The sequence below is a fragment of the Pseudopipra pipra genome, chromosome 5 (assembly GCF_036250125.1).
Source record: "Pseudopipra pipra isolate bDixPip1 chromosome 5, bDixPip1.hap1, whole genome shotgun sequence".
NCBI classification, from domain to species: domain Eukaryota; kingdom Metazoa; phylum Chordata; class Aves; order Passeriformes; family Pipridae; genus Pseudopipra; species Pseudopipra pipra.
In genome coordinates this window covers 69,766,617-69,783,153 of record NC_087553.1, presented here as the reverse complement: position 1 = coordinate 69,783,153, position 16,537 = coordinate 69,766,617, and the positions used below count along the sequence as shown (strand labels likewise).

Below are 16,537 nucleotides of genomic sequence, written 5' to 3'. Positions count from 1 at the left end.
ATAGGGAGAAACAGGAAGTTGACAAGAAGCCAAGATGATGAAAAACAGAAAGAGTTTGCACTCCACAGGAACAGATCTGCTGAAGAACCAGATGAAACAGGTATTTATTTGTGGTGGGCAGTTGACACAGCCCAATACTGAATGCAATAAATAATGTCTACAGAAATAGAAAAATTAAGATCATTAATGAAAGAACAAATTATCACAACAATGCTACAGAGGCAACCTTTATTCTGACACTTCTTAACTTCTGAAAGCAAACCACAGCAACTTTATTTAAAGCTACTTTAAGGTAATTTCTGCAAGGCTTGTAATTTTTTTAAAATATACATCTCTCAGATACTATTCTACAATTAAAGGATAAAAAAGAAGCATTGAGTAATTACAAGAAAAATTCTAATTAAACATTGTGGAGGTGGGGATAGAAAAAAAGAATAGAATCTTAATAGAGGACAAAGATTTTACACATTTCATAAGCAATGCAACAAAACAACCATCTCTGCTCTGCAACCAAACCCACAAAGATGGAGAAGAAAAAAAGAAAATGATTCCATTAAACACCCAGCAGGGCTATCACCTGCACACAATTAAAAATCTGGATTTGACTAACAGAAGAAACTATTTGACCTGTAGTTTGTTCCACATCTAATCAAGCTACGAAACAGTCTGGATTCCCAGACAATGCTGTTGCTTCAAAAAATTTCAAACCCTGATATTTGAACTTCTACCTGAAGGGTTTTATAAATTTAAGTTAATAAAATTATCAGAACACAGGATGTTTCAAAGTGCTTTGCCATTAGCTTAAAACAAAATACCAAAAAAGAACAAATTCATGAAAGGAAAAGTCTTGATTTTAAACTGTGAAGTATTTCTGGGTAAAAAAAAACCAAAATCTATGCAGTGATGAAGAGAGAAACATCTGCATTATTTTCAACAGCATTACTTAACACTTTAAAAATGAACAATGTGTAAATAGCTCCAAATATCTAAGTGTGCATATGTTCAAGTTTCTTACCTGCTGCTGGTAAATCCAGCTTTGCTCGTTTCAATTCCGCTACAGAATTTTGGAGCTGCTCTATTACAAAGTCATCTTCATAGAAGAAATCCTTGGCTAAAGTCTCCTGCAGAAATTTTACAAGCTCTTCCATTTGTAATTTCATCAGATGCTCTACATAAGGAGAAAATATTATATTATACATTAAGATATCTTGATCATGAACACTGGAAAACGTATTTCCGTCATTAGGTGCTTTTGTTTTCAAAGTAGAATGAAAAATACTGGTTAATTATGCAGATAACTGATTTCTACACCAGAAATCTGTAAAATGCATCCAAAATTCACTTGCAGATCACTATGGAAATGCTTTCTATGTATCATTCTCTGCTTAGGACAGTGTTTTCCAAAGAGGGGCATCTTCACAACAGCTTTCTCATGTCCAACAGCTTCAGGTCTTTATTTTTCAGCCCTGCATCCTCAACTTACTCTGCAGATCTGTACAACACACATCATCTCTCTTAATCAGGAGCTCTGAAAGGCAGTAAAACATTTTAAAAGTCGCTATTTACAGTATCCTCATTCACAACTGAATTAACTCCCAATGAAATGATGATGGCAGTTCACACTTCAGAACCATTGCTTCAGGCTCTCTGAAAATTCAGGTCATATTTTGAAAGTCATTTTACAGTTATCAGGTTATTTTTCTTTCCCTTTTTACACAGCAGTAAGGCCATGTGGCTTGCAAGGCTGTAACTGCATACCTATGTAGCTTCTTTAATCATTTGCATGTCATCAAAAGTTTCAGAATGTACAATTTCTATACAGAAACCATAAAAAAAGATGGTTTTGCACCATAATAAAAATGCCCTTGGCATGTATTGCACAGTGACACTTTGACTGGATAGCTATACCATCAATGTTTTTAAGGGTAGACAAGAAACTGGAAAACAAATCAGAATCTGTCTTCTGCCACCTTCTCTGCCAGCCCTCTCATCTCCTCTCTGTTGCCCTGAGCTGCTCGAGTGTTTGATCATGGAGGACGTTGCTACTTGCTAAGCAAGCAAATCCACACTCAGACTCTTTCCTCAGGTCTTCCCATAAAGAGCGGTGAATAAAAACAAAAATTCAGGTAGATGTTTATTTGCAAGGAAAGAAGAGAAACCAAAATGCTAAGCCTAATTATTTGCCTCAAAATGTTTAGCTTTCTTAAGTGCAATAATGAAAAAAGGAACCTTTTCCATTTTTCAAGGCAGTTTATGAACAAACTAGTGAGCACACCCCAGTGAGACAGTGAGGGAGCATCACCACAGTTCAAGAGGAATAAACGTGCAAGGAAACTACGACATGAATTCTGCAGCTCCATGCAGACCCTGAATTTACAGAGTTAAATGACTTCACTCAGAAAGCCAAAGTCCCACAGTAAAAGTGTCTTCAACTTGAGCTAAAAGGTATCACCCTGAGAAATGTTCAAATTTATTCAAACCTAAAATGCATCCTCAAAAGCTTTTTCAATCCTTTGGAACTTAAGATGCTACATCACTTTAGGGAACCAAGCACAGGTGCTTTAGACAATTCTTCTATTGAAAATCTCAAATTTTACTTTACACAAAGGCAAGAGATGAAAGAGAAGGTCACACAGGCAGACTACAGAAAGTCTGGATTTTAATTACATTCTTGGATAAACAATGGCATAAGGAGAGAAGACTTGTGATTCCTCATTGCTGAGTTGTTTGTTGGTAACAGTCAGTGGCACACTCTGGATTCTTTGTGCACTTTTCCAATTAATTTAAATCCTGCAGGGGCTAGTAAGTCATTTCCAAACCACAGACCTACAAGGTTATTCCCCCTTGTTTAGTCAGCAATACAGCTCACCTCATGTCCATGTTTAAATAACTTTCTTACTATCATAAATACTTTGCTTTGACAATCACATTGTATTGGGCCTGGCTGAGATGGAGTTCATTTTCCCCACAGCAGCCCTTATTTCTCCTTCCCCCAGTCCTGCTGGGAAGGGGAGTAGCTTGGTGGGCACCTGGATGCAGCCAAGGTCAGCCCACCACATACACAGACATAAATAAAGCAAAAGTTTTTAACTTTTTGTGCATAGACCTGGCAGAAGCAGCATAGGGCAAATTGGAAACTTGAGATTTTCACACATAAAGGTCAAACTACACAAATGAGAACAAAACTTGCTGAATCTCTGTTTAGGTTTCAAATGTTTGAGAGGTTTCTTACTTCTGTGTAGTTTCAGAATTGTGTAAGACATAGCAGTGAGAATCCGCTCTCCTTCAAGTATGTAGATATCCCATATCCTGAGGCTTAATGTAAAGGGAGTCTGCAATGACAGAACCAGGTGATGCTGTGAAAACAGTCTGCCCCAAGTCACAACTGAAAACAGCAACAGAAAGGAAAGCATACTCACACGATCAAGAAAACACTGGAAAAACCACTTGGTTGTGTAAAGGCTGGTGGGCATATCCTGGGAGTCCTGCAAAGAATGCAGAAGTTCAAAAATACTCACAAAATTCCAAGTAGTGCCTTGCACCGTCTATGAAACATTTTCCCCTTGAGGCCAATGTGCCCAATATTCACCATAAATAATTAATTTAACCATATGAGACACTGTTACTTCAATCCAACAAATTTCTTTTATAGTTTTCCTTCATCAACTTTACCACCTGAAGAACACGCACACAGAGATGCAGAGGTATTAACACAACCTTTATCTTGTTCCTGGGACAGAGGCAGCAGAGGATAAAATCCTCTATCAAGAAAATAAGCCCATATTCTGGAGCAACCCAAGTTCAGGCACTGGGTCCATCCAGTCTTTTATTTCTCTGTAGCAAGGCTGCCAATTCACACCAAAGGTTGAAAAGATTTTGTGACAAAAATACATTAACTACCAGAAACCAGCACAAAACTATCAAATTATTCAAACACAGGGCCTCAAAACAGGACTTAGACTCATAAGGGATTTTATTCCTTAATTAAAGGGCCTAATTTCCCCCAGAGCACAGATAATCCAGGTGGTGTGCCACCCATTCAAAGATGGCTAAAGTTTCTCTGCAGTTCCATGGAGCTCTTCGAAGTTCTTAGCATAGTTAGAGGAAAAGATGAAAAGTTAAGAAATCCTGAATTTTAACTGTGGGTAATATCATATTCCAGGCTTGCCAGATTCAGCTTTTCCAAAAATTTCAGTTATAAAACACTGAATAAGCAATGGACCAATCCCTCTGGTTTATCTGCAGGCTTTACTTTTGTCTTTCAGCAAGTTAACATGGGCTCATTTTAGTGACACATTCACAGTAAGAGATGAGAAAAACAATCCTTCATATAACTGCAATAATGAGATTTTCACGTTGAGAGTCTTGAAAAAAGCAAACAGAACCAAAACAACCTTAGTTTTCTAACCTGTAAGAATGGCCATCAGCCTACTGAAATATAAGATATAATGGTCCAAAAAAACCAAATTGCTATTAAATTCAATGCCCCCCAAACTGATTCATACAAAAATAGAACTAAGTTCTGAATTGAAACTTAAAAGAAAAAATGTAATAAAGAGGGAGAGTGAATGTTTTCTGCATCCCTCTAAACAAATGGGCAAGAATTCCCTCAGAAGAGAGCTATGGAAGCATTTTAATTTAATTAGCTTTTTCAGTTACTAAAAGCAGTTTCTACACTTGTCTGAAACTTTCTTTTTTCAAGTGACCCAAGGCAGAGGGGGGAGATGTGATACAGGGACAGATGACAGGCAAAAAAAAAGCTCTTGATTATTAGCTGCAGTAATAACAGGTGTATAAACAATAATATAAAATTTAATAATGTGCCAGCCTCAGGTTCTATCATCTCAATCATGTATTATGATTTTGGAATTTTTAGAAAGTATAATGGCCTTTTACCATTTACTGTCTTCTTGGGATTATTGTATATTTTCTTTCTGAAATGTGACAACCTCAAAAATGAGAATAACACCATATTTCTAAGCAAAATCATCACCTTGCACGTACTGTAAAAACTAAACCTACAATTTTAATTTCAGAGTCAAATTAGTTACAGAACTGGTTTTGAATTTTTTTTTAATGTGAAAAGATAATCTTGCATGACTAATTCTGACTTGACCTTTTAACAGAAGAGTGGGGGTTTTTTAATCAGATCTGCCTAACTGCCTGTTATGAGCAGTTCTTACAGCACACTGTTAAAAAAATAAATTAAAAAAGACATTAAATTCTATTTTGTAATACAACAAGCACACATGAGATGCAATTCACCATTGCCAAGGTGCTAGTTTGCTCCCAAATTGTCTTTTTTTTTCTTTTTCTAGGGAGGGAAACACACTAAGCAGAAAATAATACAGTCCTGAGAAGGTAGTGCTTGTAAGCAGCCATCTCTCTCAGATGATGTTGCTGCAAGTGAGCATCTCTTACATTACCTTTTAAGACCTGCAGATGGATTCTGGCAGTGCCAATGTACTGTACAAGGAAATTCTTGATGACTATTGGAAGGGCATTCTTCTCCCATTAGAAAAATTATATATTTCTTAGAATAAATACAGCCAAAAACCAGCATATTATTTCCTACTTAAGAGCATTAGAAGAGAAAAAACTCTAAATTTAGGTTCATGAGTATGTGCAAATTTTAAAAGGACCATTAACTCCTCTTATAAAGGTTATTTTTTAAACAGAGATTAAAACTGGCTGGTCATAAAAAGTCACCTCTGTGAACCACAAAGCTCTACATATAAAAAACCCTTGATAAAATGTTTTACCAGCAGCAGTTTGCACAAGGCCAAGCAGAACAACCACATATTGTCCTTAACTCAGAGTCCAAAGTGAGACAGGCACCCAGTTTACTTACTCTCATGATCCAATTTCATCACAACTCTGCTGAGGGGCACCACAACTTTGTCTCTAATGAAAACAACAGCACTTCTGCCTCTTACAGCTTTGCATTTCTTTTCTGAGGTTTGAGTATTCTCAACCTAGTGGGTTCACCTGAACTGAAACAAGGTAGGAAGCTGTAAACCAGCATTGTTTGTATTGCAGTATAAATACTCACCAAGTGCTGCTTAAGCTTGGACAAAAATTTCTTCAGTATTTTGTCATGATGTTCTTGAAACCTCAACAGTTTTGGAAAACCTTCAATAAAAAAACCTAAGAAAAGAAATTGACCATTTAAAAGGTGTATTTGGTACAAAAATCACATTACAGAGGCATTGAGGTTCCAAGAATATTACCCTTCTATAAGACCATTGGATCTAAACAGATATTCATAACAATAATATGATGTCTATGTACAGATGTGCACATACTTCTGCCTAAATAACTACAGTTAAACATCAATACATTCCCCCTCAGTGACTATTATTAGATTAGAATGACAAATGACAGCAGATCCATCAGTCATACATTAGTCTACCCAATATAAGATCATGTGGAAAACACATTTATAATTATTCTAAAAAAAAAAAAAAAAACAAATCCAAAACCAACCAACCAAAAAAACCAAACCAAACACCAAACCAAACCCCACAAAAAAAGAACCACAACCCACACCAATTAAAAATTTTAAAAGCAAAAAGACAAATTGGAATTATTGCCCAGAAAATTCATGACAGAAGGGCAAACAGCACGGGCAGTTACTAGGACTGTGTGCACTGAAGAAGAGACCATAAAAAAAAGACAAGAGGGATATTCTACCAAGACAAATATCATGATTATACACTATAAGTAAAGACTGTGAGCTCACACAACCAAGACAGAGGGCATATAAAAATCTTTAGTAGTTTTAGTGATCATATGCTGGAAAAGGAGAGCACTAAGATCCCCTTTCCATTGAGTTATCAGTGGAGTTAAAAACCAGGCTCAGAGCAAACACATAATACTAGGCAAAAAAATGTAAAGGAAAGCTAGCACAGCTACACAGCAGGAAAAGAAACCATCCACAAAAGATCCTTCAAAAAGCTGAAGGTGTGTTCAGATCAGAAAAACAGAGATGATCAAACCCTCACAGTATAAAAATGTGAAAAAGCAAGCCTGCCCCACCAAAAAAACAACTCACGAAAGACATTAAAAATACTAATGGACCTATTTTCAAACACTTGGAAACAGAAAGTCTGACCGAGCTTGTAGGTCTGTGAACTTTTTTAGAAGTGCTCAGAGAAGATGAAGTCAATACTAAAAGCAAATTAAATTTCTGCATGGAAGACATGGGGGAAAGGTTCCTGCTAAACCCTAAACAGCTCAAAAAGAACTGACAGATGAACTCCCCGAAATGTGGATTCTATGAAACCTCTTGCCATGAGTCTGAGAAGGGCTGAAATGACATCAGCTTTTCTTAAACTGGTTTTCAGTCCAGTATCTGTGCAATACTCACATCACTATTCCAAGAAAAGACTGATAGAAACCATAATAAGATAAGTTGGGGCAGGTGGTTGCTCGGATGGATGAATGCAGAGAATAATCAACATGGTTTCTACAAAGAGAGGTCACGTCTCTTAAATCCACCGGGCTCCCATGAAGGAATCAGTGAGCATGCAGGCACAGAGAGCAGTGGCTACTGCCTATTTAACTTTGCAAAGGTACTTGATAGGTTCTATCACTAAAGTAGCTTGCTCTCTCCAGCCCACCTCCAAAAGCAGCCAATCCAATGGGTTAAAAGACAGCAAAACCAAAAAGACAAAAAGGCTTCGCCCATGAAGTTGTGCAGGAGTCTGTGCTGGGACCTGATGACACGTGCCATGTGTCCACACTGTGAACAACCAGTCAAGTCCTGGCCACCCTGAGGGACTATTGGGAAGTCTGGAAAAGGCAAGAAGCCACAGAAGTCAAGGTATACAACCACTTCTGTGCCAAGAGCAGTGACAAACCAAGTGCCAGCAGGGAGCTGGTCAAACATTCACCGTCTTCTCTATGACAAATCGAGGAGAAACTGTCACGTGGCAGAGCCAAAACACAAATGGAAGAACAATCCATATTACAGGCAAAACAAATTTTCATCTCAAGAAGTTCCTTCAGAACATTTTCCAGGAGGTGGAGGTGTTGATCTTTGGTTGCTTTTTTTTCAGACACCTCACTGAGCATCTGTTGCTGGTCACTGTCACAGACAGAACACCAGGTTAAACAGAGCTAGTACAGCAATTCCACATTCTTAGGATGAAAAAGCCTACCAAAAGAAAACTCCAAGACCTTTTAAGCAGTATGGAAACTGGAAGAACACGTCACTTCAGTAAAAAGAGAACAAAGGAATCACTAAAGAAGTCCCAAACCAAAAAGCAAACTCTTTCTAGTTACCGGTTACAGAATTCAGTGCATGCCCACTAAGACCCAAAATTTACTATCTCAGGTTCACACAGGTTTAGTATTTCATAGATACAAATGACAGAATTTCTATTTGTATCATACTTAAATGCTGGGCTGCATACTAGGAAATTCTACTAACATAGGCAAGGCATTTGGTATTTTCTTACTGTAAACAGTGACTCCTTCAAAGCTAATCTGCCGTCTGCAATAACATTCAAAGGTGCTTTTTCCATGGAAGGTTGCTCTTTCAAATTTATATACACCAACTCATTATCTTGAATTTTTAAGACTACAGAAAGATCAATGGAAAGAGCTTCCAAAAAAGTAGATAATTTTCAGGGTCAGATATCTGTATTTTATCATTTAGAGACTTCACATCATCCATACAATATAAAACATCACAGAGGCCAAATTCATCTCTTGATTTCAAGCAGGGCTATGCTAGAAATAAGTCTAGCTAATGGGCTGCACCCAGAAAGTATTCTACGTTTCCAGATCACAGGTAGAAGAGAAAAACAAGAACTTTTCACCACCCTACTCTTGTCAATATGATTCTAATTGAATTACTCAGCCCCCTACCATAATTTCCACTGGGCGGTGCCCATTTCAGAGAACCATTTCATGGTCAGTAGCATCAAGTGTAACTATAAAAGTTTTTCTTCATGGATATTGGCAATTTAGAATTGAAATTATTTTGGCTTTAAAGAGTTGGCAAACAGTGCTTTAAGCTACTTTCCCCTAAGAATGCAGAAAAAGGGCAAAGTTATATGATATCAGTCAAGTCAGTTTTAAAGTTTCCCTTCCAGAATCTACAGTGATATTTACAGATGCACAGTGACAAAAACTCATTTAAAACATAAACGTTCCTGTGCCCTGTGGAGAAGGAACTCATCAAGCCTTGGGCTACTCAAAGCTCCCTCCTTCCCTCTCCCATCACTTGACAGGTGTGTGACAGGAACGAGGGGAGAGAGGGAGGTCTGCAACACGTCATTCCTGTGTTCACCCTCTTGTTCATCCTGCATGTGATTTGGTATATAAGGAGCTGCTTCTGACTTACTTCCAAAAACACCCAGAATTTCCTACGAGCTTTGAAGAGCTCAAAATCCTACACAATTGCAGTTGCACAGGTTCTGATTATTATTAAATCTATAGATTTTTTGTAAGATGCTCTTAGTCTGTTACTACTTGTAAAGCTTCAAGAAAGTCTTTGACACTTGATGATTTCAAAATTTCACTTAAGACACTGATCCTCACATCAGATCACACTTTTTCCCCCTCCCAAAAGTGACAGTTTTGCAGAAGTATAAGCAGCAAAATAACAAATTAGCCCTTTGTCTTGTGGGTGGGGAACACCCAGGAACACTGAAAAGCTGAGGAAGGTATCACAGCACGAGAAAGTCTTGAGCAGGGAAAAAGAGCTGGAGGTTGTTGGAAATCTGCTAAAAAGCCCAAGTTCTAAACAACATTTACTTTTTCAGGCTTCCAATAACTACAGCTATTCTGAATCACCACAGCAGTAACATCACAAAGATGCTGGAATTCCTGGACTTGTCCCATACCAATAGCCCTGGAACATGCATAGATCACACTAAATCTGGCAGGAAAGAGAGAACTACTGATAACCTAAGAGTAACAATAGCACAAGAGCAGGAATTTCTGTGTGAGGAAGAGATAAAACTGAGAAACCCAAAGTTCATGCCTAGACACAAGTCCATTTTTTACTGTCAATTCCTGTTCTGCCAAGTGATAGCACAGCTGCAATATTATTTAACACATTCTGTATTAGGTTTCCACTACTATTTTATTACCACATAGATGTCTGCATAACCAGCCTTCAATTGGTTACATTCCCTGAGAGACTAAGAGAAGAGGAAACCATCTGATTTTCATTACAATTACTTGAAAGATATCACATATAAAAACAATTACTTACCCTTGTGGGTGAGAACTCCAGTAACATCCAATACCCCTCCCAAGTATAAAGCTCCCATTTTGTCTTACTTTTACCAATCAGAGAGAGCAGCTTAGTTCAATTTCTGAATAATTTACAGCTTGAAAGGACAGGTTGAAACCTAAATACACTGAATGCCATGGACCCATACCGTGCATAGCGTGCTTTGGGCCAGAGAGGAGCTTCACCAAGGCCCAGAAGGCATCTTCTTCATTCATGTACATGAGGAGTAAAGCTGTGATCTGGCTCATCCCCTGACAGTATCCAACCTCCTGAGAATCAGACAGTGAAAATATTAAACTGCTGGGAACAAAAGCCTTGTAACCATGAGCTCTTATCTTTTCCCTTAGTTAGTGGAGATGCCTGTCCTGATGGCACAGGTTCCCTAATTATAACACCACCAAACACACTTTATATTTAAACATTCAAAATACTGATAGAGAGAGGGTATGATGCACAACCCTCCAGCTGAAAAGTAACCTGGAAGTATTGATTGTTCATTAGAACTCACTACTGATGCACAAAATCCTTGTCAGTACTAATATCTTCAAGTAACTGTATCATCTTACTCTCTGAATGGACATATTACCATTTAGTTGTAATTTGGGTTTTTTGAGGGGGAGGAGAGGATCTGGTTTTGTTTGGGTTTACAGTCAGAGCACTACTGATAAGCACAGGATCTGTCAAGAGTGACCTGTAGCTATAAACCTGCTGAAGTTTAGCAGCCCAATAACCAGCAACTGTAACGAACCCAAAGAAAAATTTTATTGTTCCAAAACTGAACTCGAGTATTTCCTCTACTATTAGTTTTGACTTTTATGGCAGGAACCAACTGTCAACATCATTCAGCTGCTCAGATAACCCCACCAATAAAGTATTTGTAAGGATAATGACTTAATTGTTGAATAAGTTTTTTTCGAGTTTACAAGTTCTTAGCAGAACTTTTGCTCTAGAGATAAAAGCAAAGCATAAAAACTGCTGCACTGTTGCAACAACATAAGTTCAAAATAAAGACTTCACTGCAGTATTCTCATCATTACACTTTGATGGTTGATTTTAAACAATACTTTTCATGCAACTTGAAAACATCAGTCCAATGTTTTACAGGAGGTATATAAAGGCCAGACAGAAAGGTTACATTTCTTGGAATTTTGCAAACAAATCAAACAAACTGGTATTTAATTTGAGTAACTGCTTAATTTCACTTTCCTCTTCTGAACTTTCTGTATTTTCACACTGAATGCTAGGGAGTTGCTGATGGATATAAAATGGAAGATGTATGGAAATGCTCAAAATGGGCTCAAAGAATGAGGGGATATTACACTAAAAGCCCAGTTAAATGTGGACACAACAGCATTTCGGTTTCTATTTTTAGCATACAGCCAAAAGACATAAGTTCTGAACCCTTATGATACAGTCTAGAAACCCCACTCTACTAAATCCCCATCCAGGACTGCAGCCAAGACCAAGGGTTTATGTAAAGAAGATGTAACCTTTAAAGACATTTTCCATTTTCTGGAACCTTTCAGGTTATGAAATATGCCTGTTAACTCCAACATGCATCTTTTTCCAGTATTTTCCTCCCTATCATTCAAATGAATGGGAGGCAGATAATACAATGGGGGGAAATATCAGTGCATAATACTCCAGCACAGCACAAATTCATTACTCTTACTGGACACGATACTGAGCTTCAGCCCAACTGTGGGCACAGTGCAGTCTGTCCAATCACATACTCATAATCAAGATGCTTTATTTTAACTTCAGCTCAAAACATGTCAACAAGCAAATAATCCATTTCTGTACACTTCCAAAGGCCTCTGAAATGTTTGCTTTTTTTTTTTTTTAAGGGAGAAAGAAGATAGAGATGCAAGTTATTATCTTACATTCAGAGAAATCAGATTTGTGTGAAGGGACACAACTTACCGTATTATACATGGAATATGCAGCTAAAACATGGAACAAAGATTGTTGCCTGGAGAAATAAGAGCAGAAAAGGAAAATACTATAATATTGTCTTTTGTAAAAACACAAAAACCTAGAAGTAGTGAACTGTATTTCGAAAATGTGTTTCCCCAATTCAACTTGTCCAGCACTAAAGAACAGGATAAACCACACTTCACAATGATAAGCACTTGTGATTTCAAGCTAACTTTGTAATTAGCACCTTTATGAGGTTTTACATGTTCAAAGGTTTCAAAAAATACCTACAGAATTTTGAGAAGGCAACGGTGTCAGATCATCATTTTTACCAACAGGTAAAGTGAAACACAGGAGGAGCTACATTTCAAACACTGATTTATTCTGGATGCCAAAATTTAAACCCTCCAGAACTGTTTCTGTGCTTGCACAACACTAACAGCTGTTACTGATTCCAAACTGATATGTAGAAGTGGAGATGTGAAATGCACAAAGCAGCCACAAAGGTGTCTTAATCTTGGCACCCAAATTAAAGTCTGCTCTGGTGGCTGCTACTGTCAAACTGGAGAAAAGCAATATTAACTCTGACTTGGCATCCTGTGCTCAGTCCTCTGAGTGTGCTGATCTCCGAGTACTTCAGGGTTAGACTTGAAAAAAGCTTCGTAAAAGTCTTTTGCCTTCTGTAAAACTGTCTAACTTGTGAAGGTAACAAGACAGAAACCAAGAAACCATCCAACACAACCCTGCTCTTCTCAGCTGGGCCACCAAAGTAATGGTGGAGGGCTCTCATAACGAATTTTTAAACTGACACGCACTTTTTGGGGTTTGTTCAGGAGAATTTGGACACCTGAATGCCTACTTTCATCTGCAAGTAAAACTGCTAAAATATAACTGCTGAGTTTTGCATATTGTCCTTTTCCTGTCCAGTGAAATTTCTTCCCTGACACTAATCAATGTATGGAAACAGATATTAGCAGGCTAAAAAAAAAGAAAATATAAAGGTGTTTATTTTATACTGGGAAGAGGATGTACACCTGGAAAAATTTACCAAAACCTTTTACATTATGGCATTTTTGTTGGCTAAACTTGAATTCTGAAGAGGGCAATTCTTCAGGAACCAAAGAAAAGTTTAACCTGAAGTCCTAGATATTAAGCCAGAGTTTTATTTTACAAGGACAAATTAACAGGTCCCAAATGTACACAGGAACCTCTTGTATCCTCAGCTGACCATTTGAAACCTAACATAAGAGCTCAATTTCGTTCACAGCAACATACATAAAATAATGGCAATTTTAGTACTATTTACACTAGATGAGACCACTAAAGACCTGTAAAAGAACGAACCTTCAAAGATACACAGTCTACTTAAAAGTCAAACAAGCTATTGACATACCCAGGGGACTTTATTTCACTGCTATGTGAAATGATTTCTGAATTTTTCATCGAGGCATCGCTGGAAATGTATAATATATGTACAGTAATTCCAAGATCTATTCCAAGTGTGAAATTGCTTCAGGCAGCCAAAGGCTTTCCTGTGGACTCTGAGGGCATGCTTACAGCACAGCCACAGGGACTGGAGCTGGCTCTGCTTGTGTTAACCCCAAACTGATGGAGCAACGAGCTTCTGCTGACATGGAAAAGCGTGTGTGGGAATGCAGTGAGGCCCAGAGAGCACAGGCACTGTGGGATGGCACCGTGGCAGTCCTGCAGAGCGAGGCACAGCAGCCCTGAACACACAGCCCTGCACAGAACAGCCCAGCCTGGGAATCTCTGCTCTGGGCTCCTTCCTTACAGCCATCACAGAAACTCCCCTGATTTAGAGTTTTTCCACAAAAATACCTAGAATAATAATATAAGAAAATGTTTCATTTATTATCACATTACAGTGCACAGCTCTGAGTGCTGCTTTTGGAAAATAGCAGACTACCATAGAATCTGCCTTGGCAAGAAAAGGAGATTAAAAACTGAGCCTAATACAGGGACAGAAGGGAGAAGATACTCTCTTCATCTCTGCAGGGTGCTGATGCTGCAAGCCAGCAACAATGCTGATGTTTGTATCACCACAATATTTTTCACTATTAAGCATTTTTAAAGATGACAGCTGCCTAATATTCCTCATCCAATGGCAGTAAAAAAACCCAAACCAAACCAACATGTTGAAGAAATCCAAAAGCATTATGGCCTACATTTGTAAATAATTAAATGGTCACATATAAAAATACTGCCTCATTTGGTTCTGAGTTAGATAGAAGAAGAGGAATACAAAATCCAAAGGAAGGCTAAAATCTCTGGGAAGATAAATGTTATTGGAGATGCAAGAAGTTATTTTTGCAAAGGAATAGTTAAATGAAACAACTGTGTAATAAATCTTAATTCATTTATTAGCTTGGAATTCCCATGCATTTGTATTTATAATACCTGAGACAGTTTTTTTAATATGAAATAAGATAAGAACAACTTAGAAATGGTTTTCTTTGGAAGGCCACTGACCACCTCGTGGTAAGGGAAAGCTAGTTAGCTGTGTGTTAGTGACAGTAATTATTTACATCACTGCACACAAGTAACCCTGCTTTGAAAGTCTGGAGCACACATTTAGCGGGTAGAGGAGGCTCAGGGCAGATCAGAAGGCGTTTTTAAGACAAGCCCAACAAACCCTTTCCATGTACTCACTTCACTCCGTATCTGTCCCGAAACATGATGTGATCCCGGTACGTCCGATTCACATCCAGGTCAATCTGCCTGATGAAAGACGAAGACCCTCGTGCTTGCCACTTCAATTTCTGGGAAAACAGCAAAGAACACAGATTAAGTCTAAAATTGTGAGCTCTAAAACAGCAGGAACCTGTCTGACTGCACGCCCATACTGAAGTATTTGCTAACGTGATTTATAACAATACAGAACAGCAACTCACAAGATCCCAATTTTAACTTCCAATATATGCAGACACATACACAAACTCTATAGAGTCAGACACAGCCACACAGCAGAGATGTAAAAAGACCATTCTCATAACACACTTCTTTTTGACACATCATTCACTACCCATATTTAAGGCTGTTTCAGCATTTCCAATTTCTTATTACCATTTCTCAGGCAGGTACAGCACTGGAGAAAGACAGAAAATTAATTTTACTACTCAGGAACAAGAACCTGAGATCCAAGTGCTCCAGACTGGACTTTTAGCAAATGATTTAGTGTGGTTTTCATACTTTTCCTGCCTTTTTCTCTAAGCAGAAGTCGTAGCTACAGAGCTGCCAGTTATTATCTAAGTATAGATAATGGACATTTCTCTAGTAATTTCCTGTCTTTCTGTCCTAATCTAATTTAGCTGTAGAATATGTCTACTTTAGCACTTGCTTTAGTGTTTTATAATTAAATCCATTTTTGTAATTGAATACTTAGGAAGCCTGCACAGGTTAGATTGACGCCTTATTTTCTGCACTTAGGATAATTTTCTCTTGATATTCATTCATTTATTCTCACTTCTGTTCCTAAAAGTTGAGTTTACAAGACCCTGAATTCAATGGGAAAACGGAGAGCAGCAAAATGAGCTTATCACAAATAAACAACCCAGGATAATGATGGAAGAAACTCTTTCTACTTCTATATCTGAACTACAAACATTTCTTTGTTTTGCATTGATCATTAGATGGCATTAATCATTTCTGAAGATGAATTCACCTATTTTTAAATACTTCTAGTTTTATTCAGCATTCTTCCCCACAACTACATTATTTGGCATTAACTCTGTTTTATCCCTTTTGGATCTGCCACTAGTCTTACTTAGGAAGTTAAAAAACCTCATGAAAGTCAGAAAGAGCAACCTGTCAGACTAAAGAGCAATAAATAATTTAAGAGGAAGATCACAGACACCAAAATTTAGATAACATCAATGTCAACATCCATCTTTCATGACCATATAAGATTTCTCATCTACTCAGATCCTAAGCACAGTTCCAAAAAAGTGCAATTACAAAATGTCAAAATCAAACCAGCAATGCATTTCCTTGAAACTCTGGACATTATTCCTTTAAAAGGCAGTGAACATTCAGATTGCTGTGGGGAGAAAAATGAAACACTCTAGAATACTAAACTGCCTTTCTGTTAGGCAAGTTCTCCTATAATCCTTTAGCAGAGAGGAAAAGTCAGACTTTTAAGGGACTCAATTCCCCTTCTGCCCAACTTACGAGCCTGCACATGAACCTTCCTCTCCACTCTGGGGTCTGAGGTCCAGCTCTGATGGCCAACAGCTTGGTCACACCCACAGAGAAACTAAGAGGTAGCAGGGAAAAATTTAGAGGAACATAACCACAGTAATTTAGAGTTTCCTTTAACTGCTACTCAGGGTAGGGAGGAGGGCTGGGCAGCAA

At 37.9% G+C, this 16,537-nt stretch overlaps 1 protein-coding gene and 1 long non-coding RNA gene across 7 annotated transcripts in view; one reads left to right on the top strand and one right to left on the bottom strand.

The window, feature by feature from the left end:
* LOC135415034 (uncharacterized) overlaps positions 1-16,537 on the top strand; it is a 621,260-nt gene that overhangs the window by 516,709 nt on the left and 88,014 nt on the right. The gene's annotated exons all lie outside the window — the stretch shown is intronic.
* The window catches only part of USP6NL (USP6 N-terminal like), a 117,327-nt gene that overhangs the window by 14,200 nt on the left and 86,590 nt on the right, over positions 1-16,537 (bottom strand). For 5 of the 6 annotated variants that reach the window (XM_064656513.1, XM_064656514.1, XM_064656516.1 and 2 more), the window contains 7 exons: positions 14,837-14,946; positions 12,173-12,221; positions 10,398-10,518; positions 6,053-6,147; positions 3,420-3,485; positions 3,233-3,332; positions 1,016-1,168 (listed from right to left, as the gene is read on the bottom strand). In XM_064656513.1, coding sequence (XP_064512583.1) covers positions 1,016-1,168; positions 3,233-3,332; positions 3,420-3,485; positions 6,053-6,147; positions 10,398-10,518; positions 12,173-12,221; positions 14,837-14,946 — 694 coding nt within the window. Of the gene's footprint in view, positions 1-1,015; positions 1,169-1,483; positions 1,529-3,232; positions 3,333-3,419; positions 3,486-6,052; positions 6,148-10,397; positions 10,519-12,172; positions 12,222-14,836; positions 14,947-16,537 lie in introns of all 6 variants that reach the window. The other variant, XM_064656517.1, reaches the window with a different exon arrangement.